Source organism: Mycteria americana, chromosome 10, assembly GCF_035582795.1.
Source record: "Mycteria americana isolate JAX WOST 10 ecotype Jacksonville Zoo and Gardens chromosome 10, USCA_MyAme_1.0, whole genome shotgun sequence".
Classification (NCBI taxonomy): domain Eukaryota; kingdom Metazoa; phylum Chordata; class Aves; order Ciconiiformes; family Ciconiidae; genus Mycteria; species Mycteria americana.
The window spans coordinates 16,490,659-16,510,124 of record NC_134374.1 but is presented as its reverse complement, the minus strand read 5'-3'; the positions used below and the strand labels follow the sequence as shown (position 1 = coordinate 16,510,124).

Below are 19,466 nucleotides of genomic sequence, written 5' to 3'. Positions count from 1 at the left end.
ATTAGTACTTAAAAGCCACTGAACTTGTGTATCTCAAATCAATGAATCAGTAAATACTACTACTGAATTTTTCCATTTGAACTTTATTTATTCTCCACTAGGGTGGTGCTTAGCTATGGCTTTCCTTTGCCTGCACTGTGACACCCCCCACCCCCCCACTCCCCGCAAACACAAATGCAAAGAGGCTTCACATTAGCTTCTTCACATTAGCTTGGCAAGACTCTTGAACTATTGTAGTGGTTTTTGTGTGGTTTTTTTTTTTTCATAGCTCAACATTTGGCTTATGGTCTTCTTTCTACTTCTAAAGTAATTGCTAATTGCACAGATTCTCAAAGAGGGTGTTCAGGTACCTTTTAGTAGATGTAGATTAAAAATAATATCTTTAGAGAGAGAATAAATGAAAGCAAATCTAGTGGACAGTCATCTACAGAAAGATGATTGTATCAAAAGGCTTACTTTTACATCTTTTTTTAATGGTAAAAAGCAAAGCTATCTTCCTTCAAAATTGACAGGAAGTTGGGAAATTAAGATATATAATTAATATCCATATAATGCACACTCCATATGTCATTGCAACAAAAATACCAGTTGGAAGTACTTGGAGGATTAGCTTGGAGTCATGAGAAAAGCACGTGTGGTTACAGTAGCTAGGAAAAAACTATACTGTACTTGAAAGAATCAACATAAGGTTAGAAAGAAAATTCTGAGTGACAGCTTATTCTGTGATAGCACCTAATTAACCTCCGGTGCCTTTCTCTGAACTGTGAGCCACTGCTTCCCAGAGGTTGCAGAAACAGTCAGGCAGCTCCTCTGCCTTGCTATTGCAATATTAATATTCATTTCCCATTAAACTCCACCATTGCCTTGTTCTTAAGACTGTAATGTTCAACCCCCTGCAGACCAAGTCTATGCACTGAAAGTGGTGTTAATATCCCCATTTAGAGCAACTTGTTGTGAAATGTTACTGTAGTGTTAGCTGTCTCCTCCAACTTTTTTTTTAACCCTGGTTAAAAATGCTACTGCTGCACTTCTTGTTTAATGATTTCTGTTGATCAGAACAATGAAATTAGTTAGAAAATGAATTGGCTTTCTTCTTTGGTAGTATGCTTAATTGTGATATACTGTACTTACAATAAAGTTAAAAATCGGTATGTTTACATTCATTAGTATCTAATTATTTATAGTGCTTAGCAGACCTATGTTAATGAATGTAAATAATGCCTTTGGTAAGTGTCCAAACAAGACAGATGTACTTACTGTGTTTTTGTTGGGAATTCGGTTGGATATAAAGTGTGTTACCCATCTGTTCTGGGTGTGAATGGCAGTTATTTCTGAATATTCTCTTTATGGCCCCCCAAACAGAACTTATATTCCAAATAGTTAAAAATTTCTTTGCAGGGCAGTTTGAAATTACTCTCATTGTATATGATACAGTGCTTGGGTTTTGTTTTTTCTTTGTGTATTGGTATCAACGTGGTGTGTAAGAGCTGTTGCATTTTCACTTTGTCTTACAAAGACGGGTTTCTCTTGTTGTCTGGAGATAAATGTTGAAACTGGTACAAAGCCAAGGACAAACTCATAATTTCTGGTCGCTCCGGGAGTGCTCTTTTCCTCTCGGTGAATGTCACAAGGCTGGGATTCAGGGGATCAGTGTGCTGTTGCCAGGTCTTACTGCTGACTTGCATTGTAACTTCTCCTGAATGTCACTTTCTGCATGATGGGGGAGGTACTCTGCCTTCCTACACTGTTAAGCTGTAGGTAAAAAAGGTGGTGTAGTTAAAAAAACAACAACAAAAAACAACAAAACCACAATTTCTTTAATTTGTCATAGTTGTTTAGATATAAAGCAAAAACCAGTAGAGGAGTAATATAATTTAATTATCTTTAAGTACGTTTATTCTCGTGCAGTCATACGCAGCCAAGTTAATGTTTGAGACTAGAACTGTAACGCTTATATTCTGGTGGATTTTTATAGTGTGGAAGTTTGCAATTATTAATGTTTAATTTGCATACGCAAGTTCCTGTACATACGTAACAGCAAATGTGGAAGAGCAATAGTGAAAATCTCTTCTGCAGAAGAGCAGTAGGTTGTGAGCTGCTGAGCTTATATGTGTGATATAGGTATTAGACAAATGTATTGAAAATCAGGTAGGGGAAGTAACTGCTTATAGCCACACCTGGCATGTCGAATGCATACTTTTAAGTATTGCAAGTATTTTGAAATATTGTATCCTCTCTGGCTGTGCAGTTGTAACAAAGCATCACATGCTGTAGAGGACCTCTTAGGACAAAGCTTGGGAAGTTGGATGTGATGTGGCCTGTTCAGAAAAATGCTTCCGTTATCACTGCCATTCTTGGAATAAATGAATCATAGTCAAGGTCTTTGCCTTCATTTGTAAAACTTACGAAATATGCTGGCTGTGGGGAAATAAAGTAGCGTGGTGTATGTGGCAAACATGGTAAAAAGTCCACTCCAAACAGCTAAGAAGGTTGGTTTACTTGTACATTTCTTTTCCTAATGATTTTAACTGATATGTACATATTCTGTTTTCTTCTGAGTTTAGAAAAAGTCTTTTAAAAGCCCCTTCATATAATGGCTATCTGATCTGACATTTCAGGAAGGTCTTTCAAGAGCAAATACAGTCAGAGTCATGCTAGTTGAATCTGCGGTTCTGTCCCACCCACACTTACAAGTCTCCCCATGTTAATTTATATTTCTTCTTAGAAAGACATCTACAAAGGTAGAGACTGGGTGTCCTTTGAAATTATGTTAGACTCTTTCCTTGATGTGATTGTATTAAAACGAAAACAAAAAAAATGAAAAACCACACACCCCCCCAACCCAAAACACCCTAGAACAAAGTGAACAAAAATATTTTGGGTGATGAGCTAGCAACTGCTTTGCTGCTGTGTTACATCGTTGTATGCATTTGTTGGATGCTAAAGAAAGTTTGGAGAGCACTTTTCTAAGGTACACCCTGTAAAACTTCATTTAAATTACACTCTGGATTTGTTTTATAAAATAGAGATAATTCTGTTTCAAAAATGACACAATTTTTACATGCAGTACATGCTGCAGTACCTCCGCATTTATTAATTTTTTCAGATGTCCAAGGATTGGGTTGCTACATTAGAAGTCAAAGCTATTTAGATGTACCCTTGTTCCTACAATCTGTTATGTCTGTGTGCATAAAATCTCACTGTTTCAAACCCATGTACACTGTTGAATGGTGAATTTGTTTTGAATATGTTTTCATAGCTGACCTTATGTACTCATGGGTTTGAACAAGGCACATCAGTGCTATCAGGGTAATGTGTGAGTTTCAGAAACTGCTCTACACATCCATGTACCCAAAGAAGGTGGGGGTTAATATTTTTTTTAAGAAGAAACAAAACTTTTTTGGGGAAAAAATTATGAAAATTATTTTTCATCTGCAAATTCCAAATTTGTCCTTACATAGTGATTACAGTCAAAATTGGGGGGGGGGGGGGGTGCTGTTTAAGCACATTCTTGTCACTTAAAGTAATTTCTGAAACTAGCTTGGAGGCCAATGTTTTAACCTGCATGTTTAAAATTTGGAAAACTTTTTGTATCTGAGATTTGCAGCAATTATGTCAAACTGCTATGAATCTCTTTTGAAACATGGAGTCTTTATTAATAATGAAGATGCCCTCATCTGTGGATTAACAGTTTATGTTTGCTAATTAATATTGTGCATATATGCATTATACCGCTATGCATGCTAATAGGTAGTACATTAGATCACGGAAATTACAGGAACTAGTTATTGTTAATATTTCTGGAGATGAAATTTATTTACATTTTATAATAATTACAGGTTAGGGTAGTTAGTCTCATATGCATATCTCTTTATGTAAACCTAATTTACATCTCAAGATTAAAATGGAAGGCTAATAATAGTGCAGTAATTCTTTAACAGTTCTACCTAAAATTAGCCCTTCCTATCTAGATTTGGACAGTAATTGCTTGGAATCAAAACCATAAGTATTGACTTCACACTAACAAATCTTAAATTAAAATTATGAAGTGGTTGCCTGTGCTAGCAAAATACTGTATGTCATGTCCTAAAGGAGTTCTAGTTGTGTGTTTTTAAAGGTAGCTTGAAACTCCACTATGTATATTTTCCATTATTATGTTCATACTTGAGCAGAATACTGCAAGCCATAAGAATGAAATTATTGAACTTAATATTACACTGTGAGTTTCAGTCTTTTTTAGCTTTCCTTGGCAATCTGGTAAGATACTTGATTTTGAAAACTGGATGAAACCCCTGGAAGCATCCTACAATACTGGAAACACACATAGAAATAAAATAGTATGCAAGTGTCTTTATCAGGGACGTGGGGCTGGAAGGAAAAGGAAAAATTTATTAGCAGAAAATTAAGTTTTTGAAGTTATGCTGTTTTAGAGACTGTTAATGCTTTGCTTTCTTAGATTAGCTGAAGGGGACCACTAAGGACTGATTCTATCACCTGCTGGTTTTTCACCTATAGCCCCTATGCTGTTATGGTTCATCCCAGAAGACTGTGGTTTTAATACACAAGAACACTGAATGAAAATGAGTTTGGTCTTAAGGTTTCTTTGTTCTAATCTTCTTAGATCTCTGGTGGAAGAGGAGGATCCTCATATGAAAGTGTCTCTTGGTAGCAGCGATATGGGCATCTCTGCCCATCTACAGTCTTCTAAGACAGGGACCACAAGATTTTTCACCAGCAATACTCACAGTTCTGTGGTATTACAGGTAATGAAATATTCTTGTGTCAGTATTGATCTGTACTGAGAATTTTGGCTGCTCTAAACAATGCCTCCACTCAATAGACTTTATCAGACTAATAATTCCTAAAAAGCCTCAAAAAAATGTATGTTAGTGTGCTGTACTGACAATGCCCACAAGTGGGCATGGCTTGTAACTTCTTTTTCTGCGAGTTAAAGGTTCGACTTTTAGCAACAGCTTGGAAAAAAACCCTGGCCTTTTCCTTGGGTTGGATCCCTGTCCACTCTGAATTTCAAAGAGGTAATATCGTTTAAACTATGAAGTTACAGCTGTAGCAAAGAAGTTCACTTGAATATAATCATGTAATTATGTTAGGCAAACACCTGTACCATCTCCTGTGTGAAAGCTGCCTTAGGCATGTGAATGAGGAGAGCTCCATGCTCCTTCTTCATGTCCCTAAGATGCAGAGCCCTGCCAGGTTTGGTGTAACGCCCTGTGCTGGGTCTGACTATATGGCACTACCATATGGTAGAACAGATAAAAATGTTATCTAACAGATAAAAATGTTATCCTCTCTGAAGCTTTAAGAATTTAAAAGTAAAGTAATTTTATGTTCTCGTTTCTGCTGGAGCTTTTACATGCCGTACAGATTCAAGCTTACAGCTTGCATAGCTCTTGCTACTTTCCAATGCAGTCTTTATCAGGACTGCAGATGACTTCTGTATGGCATGACTCCTTGGCGAACAACGGCCACTTATTCTTTTGATTTGCTGCTGTGGTGGGTTGACCCTGGCTGGATGCCAGGTGCCCACCAAAGCTGCTCTATCACTCCCCCTCCTAAGCTGGACAGGGGAGAGAAAATATAATGAAAGGCTTGTGGGTCGAGTTAAGGACAAGGAGATCACTCAGCAGTTACCGCCATGGGCAAAACAGACTCGACCTGGGGAAATTAGTTTAATTTATTACCAGTCAAAATCAGAGTACGATAATGAGAAATAAAAACTAAACCTTAAAACACCATCCCCCTACTCCTCCCTTCTTCCAGGACTCAACTTCACTCCTGATTTTCTCTACCTCCTCCCCTCGCAGCGGTGCGTGGGGACGAGGAATGGAGGTTGCGGCCAGTTCATCACACGTTGTCTCTCCCGCTCCTTCCTCCTCAGGGGGACGACTCCTCACACTCTTCCCCTGCTCCAGCATGGGGTCCCTCCCACAGGAGACAGTCCTTCGCAAACTTCTCCAATGTGGGTCCTTCCCACGGGCTGCAGTTCTTCACGAACTGCTCCAGCGTGGGTCCCTTCCTCAGGGCGCAGTCCTTCAGGAACAGACTGCTCCAGCGTGGGTCCCCCACGGGGTCACAAGTCCTGTCAGCAAACCTGCTCTAGCATGGGCTCCTCTCTCCATGGGTCCACAGGGCCTGCCAGGAGCCTGCTCCAGCATGGGCTCTCCACAGGGTCACAGCCTCCTTCGGGCACATCCTTCTGCTCTGGCGTGGGGTCCTCCAGGGGCTGCAGGAGGATATCTGCTCCACCGTGGACCTCCATGGGCTGCAGGGGACAGCCTGCCTCACCATGGCCTTCACCATGGGCTGCAGGGGAATCTCTGCCCCGGTGCCTGGAGCACCTCCTCCCCCTCCTTCTTCACTGACCTTGGTGTCTGCAGAGTTGTTCCTCTCACATGTTCTCACTCCTCTTTTCCTCTGCAGTTGCACAGGGGTTTTTTTCTCCCCCTTCTTAAATACGTTATCCCAGAGGCACTACCACTGTCCTGATGGGCTTGGCCTTGGCCAGCAGTGGGTCCGTCTTGGAGCTGGCTGGCACTGGCTCTATTGGACATACGGGAAGCTTCTAGCAGCTTCTCACAGAAGCCACCCCTGTAGCCCCCCTGATACCAAAACCTTGCCACACAAACCCAATACAGCTGCCTGAATAGATGGCTTAAGTTTGGGGACAAAAATTTGACTTTATTTTTTTTTATTCGGAGAAGCTAGTGATTCTTTTTTATTTTCTAAGGCTTGAGCGTCTGCATATAGCTGTCCCTTGTTTGAACGCTAGGCAAAGTGTTCAGAGCTTATTTCCTCCTCATTCAATTTTTTTCTTCAAAATTTGAGCGAATGGAGAACTGGTAGTTGTAAAGGAGAACTAGTTGAAAAGGCTTGTTTGTAGGAACTACAGGCAAGTCATTTGAGTCATTGAAATACATTAGTTTTATATAATCCTGTGCTTGGCTTCTGATTTATTGGAGCTAATACTCATCTTTTCATTTGCATTCTGTTCTTTTCTGTGCGACAAATTTGAATGTTCATTTCTACTTACCATTGCAGTTTTAAAAATACAGCCTTGCTTTAAGATATCTTAAATTTTAAACCAAGCGGGCTGATGCCAAGACTTCTCTAAGTGTTACATCTATAAAGACAATTTTTACATTCTCGTTAGTACTAGAAAAATATCAGACGTGCACGGTTGAAGGAAATGGTTTTATGTTTGAGCTTCTGTTCTGCAGTGTGTGAAGGAGGTATGTATTTCACTCATCCTCCAGTATCCCCAACCGGGCGTGTCTTTAGAGGAAAATCTTACTCTAGGGTGCTGTTGTAGTTGACTTTCTTTTTTATCATATTTAGCCATTATAAGTAATTGAGAAAAGATCAGATATATAATGTGAGCTTATTTTGGAGTTTTTGCCATGTGAACTTCGGTAATAAATTTGATAATCATAGAACCAGGTGACAGCTTTCCTTTCAGGCCCCAGTATTTTGTGGCCTCTTAGGTTGCAACGCACTTAGACTGGTGTGGAACAGAAATATATCTAGAATGTACATGTGTACGGAAAGGGTAGGTCCAAAAAAGATATCAGTCCCTACCCGAAACAATTGCTGGAGTGCAAGCTTACAAAACAAACTCCTTCTTGTAAATAACTTAATTAGCGGAATAACGCTACTTTCTAAGGCCCAGTGTACTGTGCATTCTTCAGCCATTTCTGGAAAATAATAATTATTCTGCTTGTTTTCCAGTGAATAATTATCATTGAATATATTAGAGATAATGGTTGTAAGATGACAAATTATTTCTTAATGACTCTTTGGAACTACAGTCCATACTTACTACTTACTTTTATGTATGTATTTACATAAGGAAAACGAAAGAGGCTCCTACTCTCCTCCCAAATCAAATGGATGCTTTGCATTATGCTCTTCTTGCAGGGTTTTGACCAACTGCGAGTGGAAGGTTTGCTTTGTGATGTGACGCTTGTTCCTGGAGATGGTGACGAAGTGTTTCCTGTTCACAGAGCAATGATGGCTTCTGCAAGTGATTACTTCAAGGCTATGTTCACAGGTGGTGTTTTTGTTAAAGTAATGCATACTGCTGTCTCCAAATTACCATCGTTTGGACACTCAAACACATGTTCAGTGTTGTGTGTGAATCAGCCCAGGACTGCAAACAGCTCTATGTAGTTGTACTCTCTCTCCTGTTGCATATGGGTTTTTAAATTAAACTTTAAAATCATATTTGTTCATGTTTTGTGTAAGTTTATGAAATTATTTCAACCGAATCAAAATGGTGATATAAACTTACCTACATGTCTTTTTCAGGAGGAATGAAGGAACAGGATTTAATGTGCATTAAGCTTCATGGTGTGAACAAAATAGGCCTAAAGAAGATCATTGATTTCATTTATACTGCAAAACTTTCCCTTAACATGGACAACCTTCAGGACACTCTGGAAGCTGCCAGTTTTTTGCAGATTTTACCTGTTTTGGACTTCTGTAAAGTGTTTCTTATTTCTGGGGTAAGACTTACTACTTGTTTCACATTTACAAAGATTAAGGCCTCGGTATGCTTTTTTATAAGAAAAATGACTGTGTAAGTCAAAGTTAAGTCTAAAACTTTCCATTATTTGTGATTTGGATTCATAGAGAACAAGTTTGCTTTGTAGTTTTCTTGAAAGTCTTTTTTTTCTTCTGAGTATTATATACAGTGTGGGTTTGATATAAATGTTATACCGCATTAAAATTCTTCTAATTCCTAAGCATATTGCAGTGATGATAGCAGCGATGATAATCATAGTTCCCAGATTCCTTACTGGATTTCTTAGTTTATGCCCTCACATTCGATATCCTTCCATAAGAAAGCTACTTGGTGAGTTAAACTGAAAAAAATAATAGAAGAGTGAGCTGCTGTTGCTGTCTGGGAACCTTTCTTGAAACCTTTTTGTTTTGAGGAATGAAGCCCGCAGTTGTGACCATCACAGAGACCATTACATCTTCTTTGTAAATGAGTGAACTTGGTCACAGTCCTTTAGAATAATATATCCTCTAAAGGGATTACTAAGAGGGATGTTACAGAAATGTTGGTTATATGAGAAAAGTAGCTACAAGGACTTTATGTTGATTGCCATATTTTGCTAGAACTAAAAATGGCCTTGAATGCCTACTGGGGAAATATTTTTTCACAATTACCAAAATAAGTGCTTTTGTAAGCAGGGGACAGCTCCCAAAGTAGCAACCCTCTCCTACTAATAATGGTTAGTTAAAAGAATATGTACACAGCTTGTAGCACGGTTGCTTTTGTGTAATTAGAACAAATAAAAAGTTTGCCCTGCAAAGCAGTACACTGTAGTTCCAGTGCAATGCAGTCTATTTATGATTTAAAGTTGCTCTGCTGATTTTTTTTTTTTTTTTATTACAGAGATTAAAATCTTGGGTCCTGAACTCACTCTGGGGGGAGGGGGAACTTTGGTAACAACCTTTTTTCCTCCTCCTTCCCTTCCTCTTTCAGAGGTGGTGTCCTGTTTTGTTTTGAGGCTGTGCTTTGGAGAAGAATGCCATGCTCCCTTCAAGTTGAATGTCAAACAGTTTTGCAGTTTTCTCTGTATTAAAAAACAAACTTCTGTTCTTGCAAAAGCAAGAGAGCTGTTAAGGATTCAGCTTGTTAAGTGGTAACCGGCTTCTCCTCTTGTAAGCTTTTTCCTGGATTCTGTCTTCATGGATGGGAAAAGGCATGTAAGGAAAGAGATGTGACATGAAAACACTCCCCTCGTTTATCTGGCTCCAACCTCTTGTTAAAAGCATTGGGTTTATACTCCTCTGTTTAATCTTGTTGTTTATTAAGCATAGCTCACATATACATGTTGGGATGTTTTTCAGAGGTTTTATTTTTTTGAACATCCTTTACTTAAATCTCAGATATCAGAGTTTCCAGGGTCTCACTGCATGACTGCACTCATTCTAGCGTATGGCCAACTTACTGCATGCATTTTGTATGCTTCAGTTATGTTCACTTTATTTCTATAGTTCAAACAGTGCAGTCTCAGAATATGGGTGCAGTTATCTGTTTTCTAACTTAAACACAGTACATAAGCAATGCCAATATATGATGCTTCAACACCTTTCCTAGTTCTTGCCCTGCTGTCTTGTATTAATATAACTCTCTGTGTCCTGCCAACGATAAGGAACACCTCTTCGTGGGGCTGCAGAATGAGAGAGCTGTCAGAGCTGTGTTGTCAAAGCAGTTCTGCCTAGAGAGACACTTTGGCATTATTTCTAATTTTTCCTGGAGGTTTTCTGATGTTAATTGCTTATGTACCTTACTAGAAGTCTCACCTTACCTGTAACAGGGAAACTGGTGTGTTCTACATGAATTATAATATTGTTTGGAATTCAACTTTCTGATAGTCTGTAGTGAGAAATAAAGAAGCAGGTATTCCCATTGCTCCTCAGAGTACAGGCTCAGAAATGTGACCTCCCTAATGAAGACATGTACTGGGATTTATGCAAACAAGAAGACTCCAAGCTGCTAATAACAGCAATCTGTTTCATAAGGAAAGTGTTAGAGGCATTTAGGCTCTATAACACTACTGTTTTGCTTTTAATTTTGGCATATTTTGTAATTGGCCAGTTCTCTGAGAATGTTGTGATAATGTTTCATTAATCTTAATACTCTTAAATCCTACACCACCTGTTTTATGTTGCTCAGGTTTTTTTACCTTTCAAAATGATGCAGTCTGCCTCTCCAGGGTTGACGTTGCTATAAATGCCAACTTGGAATAAGGTCTTGGTGTTCTTTTGAATCAGGGATTTGGAGCGGCCTCCCTTTGATGGGAGGTGAGCCCCAGGGACACCGAGTTGCCCTTTCCCCTTTCTGGGTAGGGCAGCTGCTTGTTTATTTTGCTTTCTTAGGGAAAGAGCTTCTTTCATCTTAAATTGTGTTATTTGGAAGAATTTTTTTCATCATTTGAAATGCTTGTTTTCTGAAGGTTCCTTCACTTACAATGTTGACTCAGTCAGTCTGTTTTGATTCAAGTAAGAAATGTCTTGTTTGATACCACGTTTTGAAAGGGTATCAGCATCATTTGAAAAGCTCAGCATCAGGAAGACTTTATTCATTCTCTTAATTTTATTGATTTTCTTTTCTTAAATATTTTCCTTCATATTGATGTGTAAGGGAACATCATCTCATTCATTGCGAAACTATAGAGAAAGTACAAAACTAAGTTTGTGCTGTTAGTCTAGTTATTTTCTCAGCATCCTTGTATAAAGAATTTTTGAATCAACTCTCTTTGGAATTTGTTTGAACAGGAACAAGAGTTCGTGAGCAAACTTGGTGGGTTTTGCTGTTTTAGTTACCATATCTTAGTTTTACAGAGATTATACTAGTTTCGCTCCATTCTTGAAGTAGCATTTCTGTAATTTAAATGAGTTCTCTGAGCAAGTCTTGAGCGTATTTCTACTGAAATTAGCTGAGAGCAGCATCTGAGAGCTGATGTAACCATTGCCAAATACTTAATTGTCTTTAAATTGTCTAGGGAATCCATTATTAAAGAGATTATAGAAGTCAGTTTATGTAAAGCATAATGTAACTGTGTTACTTCATAAGAGGGTATTGGAAATATTTACAATGAAAAACATAAGCTTAAGGTAACAGCTTAATTTGTATAAAAAAAAAAAACAGTGAGACCTTTAAAGAATGGTGTATGTTGCAGCTGACTTGTAAATGTTTTATTTGTTCTGCATTTATACCCCTCCTATCAAGTAGCCCATTGCTTTGATAGTATTTACTCTGCAGTCGAACAGACTCCCAGAGAAACACTGGAATACTTGCTAAGATGTTTTCAGTCTTCCTTTTAGTATTGGTTTTGAATATTTATAGCTATACGATATACTAGGACTACTCCCAGGTTCACATCTAAGTGAGCCATAATGTAATTAAAATTAATAAAAATGCTATGGAAATGTTTTCAGAGTAGTGAGTGCTAGAGAGAACACAATGTTTTTGCGAAAGTAGCAGCAGTGTACAAAATGGAGAAAGATGAGAAACCTATCCAAGTAAATTACAGCACTCGGGAAAATCACAGTGTAATGGGGAAGGGGATGTTATACTGTAATTAGAGAAAACATTCCAAAACATTGAAAATTAATGCCTTGGCTGTAGCTTTCATATAGCTGCATAAGAAAATTTTATTCCTTCTATAATTCTGTGCTTTACATTTTTGTAACGACTAGCAAATTGTCAAATATTGAGGTGTCAATATTTGGAAATCTGTCTTGTCACAAGAACCTGGTTAACTGAGGATGGAGCAAGATGGTCTCAGTTTTGTGGGAGTGTGGGATCCAATGTCAGGGCCAGCTCTGCCAGCCGCCAAAAATCCAGCTTTTCTAACGGGGCAGTATGATTGATTCTGTTTTCCAAGCTGGTCAAATTTCTGTGCTGTTATTTCTGGACTTCTGTATATGGGAACCCACAGAAAAATTGAGGATTTCAGGGGAATGTAAGCTCTTTTAAACTTAGACACTTTGAAACACCCTGTTAAGTACTTCAGTGTCTAATAGTTGTTGAAACAAAAAGTTAGACACCTAAATATTCTGTGGTACTGGGCTTGAGGACTTGATTTTCTGTGCATGTTATTTTTCCTGAGCTGTTCTCCAGGGTTCTTATACTTGCGATCGTTTTGCTCTGTGTCCAGTTTTGTAGTATTTTTTATTCAGTTAAGTTTTTTAACAGAGCTTGGGTGATTGCTTCAAAATTTCAAAGAATTTAAATCAACTGCTTTCTCGAGAGAGTAGTTTGGCTTTTGCGTTTGGTTTTTCAGGCTGTAATAACATTCTGCTGTGCTTGGCCTCTATTTTTTTAAAAGCTTTTTAGTATTTTCTGGAACTTTTACTTCTGCTTTGTAAGGAGCAATTACAATGAGTAATGTGAATGAGCAGCTCTGCGCAGTAGTCAACGCCCAAGTAAAATAGTGTTTATCTAAAATTCTTGACTTCTTACGAAGTTGCTTAGCTGTTTGTCCAGTTACAGCTTTTAGATGGTTCTGCATGAGTATCTTTACTAGTTACTGGATTCACTGTGCAATCAATCTTACATTTTTGTCTGATATTTCCATTCCTCCCATTCACTTCAGTGGGATTTCCAGAAGTAGCAGTTCCTTCTGTTGATGAGCACCTGATTGACTGACTTCCATAGAGAACGGTTTCCACACCTCTCATAAGTACCATAGCATAAGTCAAACTGTTTTTTTGAAAATCAACACTTGAGTAACTTAAGTACTTAAGTGTTGAAATAGCATTATTGTACTTTAATGCTGTCCAATTTTGAATATTTATGTAGAAGTAACTATTGCATTTCATTCTGTTGAAGGATTATTTTTTGGGTCAGGACTTAAGAATTTCTAGAGTGTATATTTTTATGACTGTGAAATCTTTGCAATATAATTTAGCCTGGTACATTGATTGTTATCTTGGAGCACAGTAAAATTGGTAATAGTACTTTTGGCAAGGAAAGTAACCTTTAAGAAAATATTTAATGTGGTACCCTGATTTGAGGTGAGTGGTGGAATTTGTTAGTAAGCCAAAAAAAAGTGCACAATTTCATAAGCATAATGGGGAGTACTTGCAATCATAGTATGAAGTAAAACCCTGAGTGCAATACAATTCCAGTGGATTAATTAAGGCAGTATAAGGTAAATTTTCTGAGAATTAGGGGGTGACTGGAAACTGTTGATGTCATGTTCATCAGTCATTAACTGTGTAATGTGTCAATAAATTTCTCAAGTGTAAGTATTCCGGGAATATATTCAATTGCATAGATTTACAGTGTACATAGTTACGATAATGCATCAGCTGGATGCATGCTGGGCATTTGATAACTGGCATGCATTCTGCAGTAGGTCTAAATACTTCATTGCAACCTGAACACCATGTACCAATGGTACGCAATCTGTACCTTTTTTGCTTTGACCTTTTGACTTCAAGCATGGCTTTTCTGTATGCAATAATATCTTTGTCTGCTTACCTTGATATAGAGAAATTGCTGCATCTCTGTAGTCTGATGCCAGTAAATGTATTCCAAAGTAGTTTTTAAATACAATAACTGTATAGCAAGAGTTAAGATTTGTGGCATACTGTAAATCAGCTATTTAAGGGGTGATTTTTCCATTGCTTTATTTTTATTATACAGCTTCAAAGAAATTTTAGAAGTAAGAATGTCCTGTTTCATTTACTTAATTTAAGGTATGCTGTTACTTCCATTATGCAATTAATTTACATAAATTAAAAATCCTAAAAGGAAATGTACAGAAATTAGTTTGACTCTAAAACAGTCGAAAGAAGAAAAAAATGTTTCTTAAGAATCAGAGAATGTTTTATAGGTAATTGGTAGCTGATGTGATTATATTTTGATATAAACAATGTGGTCTGTCTTGTAATACAAAAATAATTTGCATGTATGTATTGCATGGATATTTTTATAATAGAACTCCTGACAGTCTGCCACATGTTCATCTTATAGATAGGACCTGATTACAGGATTAGTGTTCCCAGAGATGAAGAATAAGATTCGGAACCTTTGACTGTATGAAGGCATTTCAGGATGTGTGAATGAAGACTTTTGATGGCTGCAGATCTTAACTCTAGGGCAAGTTAGACCAGTTTCTAGCGAATTAAAAAAATTTTCTATTCCCATACTCATTAGACTTTTGAATTGTCTAGTATTAAAGGGCAATGATCAGATTGAGTTATACAGTATTAAAATCTTGTAATCTCTGTCATGACCAGAAGGTCATTTGAAGGTTTTTGAATTCTTAGGCTGCAATCAGGTCATAGTCCTCAATCTTTATAATCTTTTTAAAAATAACCATGAGATTCGGAAGCTTAAATTCTTTTGGCATTACAAATATAATGAGAATCACAAAGTTGTGGAAATTGTCGACATTGAGTAGGGCTGACATGCAGAGAGACTAGAAAGCATGTGTAAATGAAGCTTGGGTTAGAATAAGGATTGAATGCAAAAAAGCTGCAATTCTCAGCAAGAAGCATCTGAAAATTGACTTGCTTTGCACACGTACTGTAGAGCTTGCTGAAATGAATTGGCCGGGTTCACTGGAGACCCACTTTAAGATATGTCCCGTCCCTCCCATCTTTCTTCCTCCCTCTGCCTTGGATCCCAAGTGACCTCAGAAATTTAGGAGCCAAAGATGTAAGAAAGGTAGATGTAGCAACAGTGTTAAAGATGTGGTTACCAAGGTCGAAGTGTGGTCACTCAAGTATTGAATGAAATTAGGGTATGATCCATACTGCGAAAGCATTTCATGTGCTGGGTATTTCTAGGGGAAATCCTCATAGATTCATTATTTTTTTTTTAATTATATATATATATATATATATAAAATATATATTTTATATAAATTATACACACACACATATATTAAAAAATATAAAATCACTACCTTTGTCTTAATTTTGACAATGACATATGTTTAATTTTGAACGTATTTCGTAAGAGCACCACCCTGATTTACTAAAGATGCAATTTTGTTCATTTCTAAGGAATGCATTCATGGGATTGAACACTGTAAATAAGTTGTCTGAAATATGTGGCATTGGCGAGGTAGCTGTGCCATTCTCTTTGGCTGCATTATGACAATACAGTTTTAATAATGTTAGAAAACATCTAATGGCAAGACCTACTTTTGCATTATTCTCTGCAACCTTGGGCTGATCACCTCTCCCTTAACTGTATTTTCCACGTTTCTTTCTTACAAAGATGTTTGCAGAGCTTTTCAAGGATGAAGTGCTGTGTAATTGCTATGTATCATCATTGTATAATGTATTTGACATAATTAATATATGCCATCTGCTTGTTACTTGTCTCATTTCTTTCTTCAAAATGAGGAATACATTGGGCCTCCCCTTGCAGTTATGAATACATACGTAGCATTGAATATTTATTTGCTCATGTGTAAATCACCTTGAGCATTGCAAAATGATGAAATATTGCTGATTCTACAGTATTCATTAAATTGTACGTTATCATTTAGGCACCAAATTAAGAAAGTGTTTTGATTCCTCTTTCTGTTTACTTAATAGGTTTCATTGGAAAACTGTGTTGAGGTTGGGCGAATTGCCAACACATACAATCTCACAGAAGTGGATAAATACGTTAATAATTTCATCCTGAAGAACTTCCCTGCATTATTAAGTACTGGTGAATTTGTGAAACTCCCTTTTGAACGTCTTGCCTTTGTGCTTTCAAGTAACAGCCTTAAGCACTGCACTGAACTCGAACTCTTCAAGGCGGCTTGTCGCTGGCTACGGTATGAGGAGCCTCGGATGGAGTATGCTGCAAAGCTAATGAAGAACATCAGGTTTCCACTGATGACGCCCCAGGATCTTATTAACTATGTTCAAACAGTGGACTTCATGAGAACTGACAATACCTGTGTAAACTTGCTTTTGGAAGCCAGCAATTACCAAATGATGCCATACATGCAACCGGTTATGCAGTCGGAGAGAACTGCCATTCGATCGGACAGTACTCACCTGGTGACGTTGGGGGGAGTGCTGAGGCAGCAGCTGGTTGTCAGCAAGGAGTTACGGATGTATGACGAGAAGGCCCACGAATGGAAATCCTTAGCTCCCATGGATGCACCAAGGTACCAGCACGGCATCGCTGTGATTGGAAACTTTCTTTACGTAGTCGGGGGCCAGAGTAATTACGACACGAAAGGAAAGACGGCGGTTGACACGGTCTTTAGGTTCGATCCTCGCTACAACAAGTGGATGCAAGTCGCATCTTTAAATGAGAAGCGTACCTTCTTCCACCTAAGTGCCCTCAAAGGACATTTGTATGCAGTTGGTGGTCGAAATGCAGCGGGTGAGCTAGGTGAGTGCTTCTCCTGAAGCATGGCTTCTTGCCTTGCTTTTTAGGCCTCAAAATACTGTGCTGCCCTGTGAATGGGTGGAGAGGAAACAAGTTGAAGTTGTTGGCGTACAGCTTCTTTCTGTAAATACTGCAAATGCATAGAGGAGTTTGTCTGGATACTATTAGCAGTAAATTTTACAAGGCCTTCCACAAAAAAATTTCCAAATAGATGCATCTTGTGTATTGATGCATAATATCCAATGTCTTCACCTTTATCATCAGAGATGAAGTAAGCATGTGTGTCTACCTGTATAACTGTGCATGCATATATATATATAAATGCAACTATACACAAAAAAAATTTATTACTTAAGCTGAGAAACCAAACCTACTCTTTTCGCTCTTAAGAGATACATGACTTTCTAACTGAAACTTACTGTTGAATGAAGGTTGCATTTTAAAAGACACAAATTTTCTGGAATAGTCATTTTGAAATGCTAGTTGTCCTTTTTTTTCTTTTTTTTTTTTTTAGGTGGGCTAATGACTGAGTTATTTGTTTCACTCAGATCAGTGAGATTCAGATCTCCTGACATTATGGATTTTTTAATTACTAAAAATGTTGTATTTTGCCTGTGATCTGTGATCTTATGACTACACAGTTAACTTATTTTATATGAATGACGCTGTCCTGCTGCCTCCTTTTTTCCCCCCTTGCAAATAATGATTCATTTTACTTGACCAAAAGGAAAGGAGGAAAAAAAAAATCCATTTTGGGGAAATAAGATGGTTGGAAACAAAGAATAAATACATGGTAACTCTTAATTTAACAAAAGTCTGTAGAGGATGGCCTGTATTAATCCACTGCATTTTCCAAAGCCATAGTGGTTAGCATTTGCAGTCAAGTCTGGGAGCATACACTCAACTGTAAATGTGTCTGTGCATTAAAATTGAAATGTTACAGTGATTATGCTTGGAATTTTAGCATAATATGATATCTAAACCAGATGTAACATTTCATTATTTTGTTTGCTGCTTTCAGCCCAATACTTAACCGTGTCTTGTCAAGTCTTTGTGGCAGTATCTCTTGCTCCTAAGATTTGCTTTTTAGAAATGCACTGATATCTTCAAGTACAGTGAGAAACATGTTTAATTGAGACAATACAAAACCCAATTTGTGCTGCAGCATCTGTGACTTTTTTTTTTTAAATGCATCTTAGTCATTCACACATACACTTTGTTTCATGATCATATTGCAGACTTTCTTAGGAAACATGTAGTACATTGCTTCCACTACACAAAACTGGGCTGGTTTTGCTAGAAGTTTAAAATCCATTCTAATGTTTGATGAAATGAGACACTTAAAAATGCCTTCTGTTTCCAAAAAACATGGGAAACTGTTTTGCAATAACTTGTTTTCCCTAGACAGCCATTTTCTGATGCAGATCCAGAGGTTTTCAGAGTTTTTCTTACATGTCACTTTATCTACCTCAAAATACATTCTAAAAGCAAGCTTGTAAAAGACCAAATGTACAAACTAAGGTGTATTGATCTTTATCTTGAGTATCAGAAAACCTGACCTTCATTGAGCTACTTTCTAATGGTATGAATTAATAGCAGATAATCAGATTGCTGTCCTTGTGTACTGTACCATCTAAACAGAGTAGGGTTATAAGAATGTCAGTGAAAATGTTGCAAGTCTAACTAAATCAATATGAAAGAATACTGTCACTAAGCCAGTGCAATCTGTGTGTACAGCAGGCGTTAAGCTCAGTGTTTTTCTTAAATTAGATCAAGCAGTATCGTTCTGCTGACCGCAACTCTTCTGCAGCTTTAATTAAAATACAAAACCTATCACCTGTCTAAAATTCTTCTGTAAAGATATCATTAAAATGCTGCAACGATTTCCGCACAGACCTGAAAAATGTCATTGGATCATTCTGTGGGAAAAGCGCTCTATAAATGCTAAATATTGTAGCTGTCTGATGCTTTGATTTGGGGCTTCAGTTTCTTTTCTTGTTAATTGTGAGGCAAGTCACTTTTCATTTTCATGTTTCTTTCATAAACCTTGACAGCTGAAAGATGAAATCCAGCTTAAATTTCCCATTCTCTTCAGATGAGAAAAACTCTCAAGCTTTTCATAGAAGAGAAGGTCAAATGTGTGTTGGACAGGTATTAAAGAAGTTGCCCTTGGGTTCAAACTAATTTCAGTCTGTTGTTAGAGAGGAAAAATTCCCAAAACCTGAATTCAGCTTTCCGGAAGATCAGCTCTTATGGAAAAAGGCCAAAGGATTAAAGTTACTAAAATGAATTTCTTTATTCTTTTTTCTTCTGACTTTCACTGGAATAAAAATTATACTTTTTTGAGACTGTCAAGTCTTCCCAAAACAGTTTTCAAATGTTTAATCTTCTGAGAACTTAGTAAATACCACTTTCTACCTCAGTAGTATGCACTTTAGCAGTAATAAACAGCTACTGTTTCAATAGTGCATGCCACTGAGAAAAGTTTGGTTCATTGGTAAGGACAGGTGAATTTGCATGTATGTGGTACATGCATTGGAATATGGTAAATGTATCCTTGAAACGTACTGAATTACAA

At 37.5% G+C, this 19,466-nt stretch overlaps 1 protein-coding gene across 11 annotated transcripts in view; it reads left to right on the top strand.

The window, feature by feature from the left end:
• The window catches only part of KLHL13 (kelch like family member 13), a 95,108-nt gene that overhangs the window by 61,653 nt on the left and 13,989 nt on the right, over nt 1-19,466 (top strand). For all 11 annotated transcript variants that reach the window (XM_075512905.1, XM_075512900.1, XM_075512909.1 and 8 more), the window contains 4 exons: nt 4,622-4,763; nt 7,936-8,068; nt 8,326-8,522; nt 16,096-16,891. In XM_075512905.1, the coding sequence (XP_075369020.1) occupies nt 4,622-4,763; nt 7,936-8,068; nt 8,326-8,522; nt 16,096-16,891 (1,268 nt within the window). The remainder of the gene's footprint in view (nt 1-4,621; nt 4,764-7,935; nt 8,069-8,325; nt 8,523-16,095; nt 16,892-19,466) is intronic.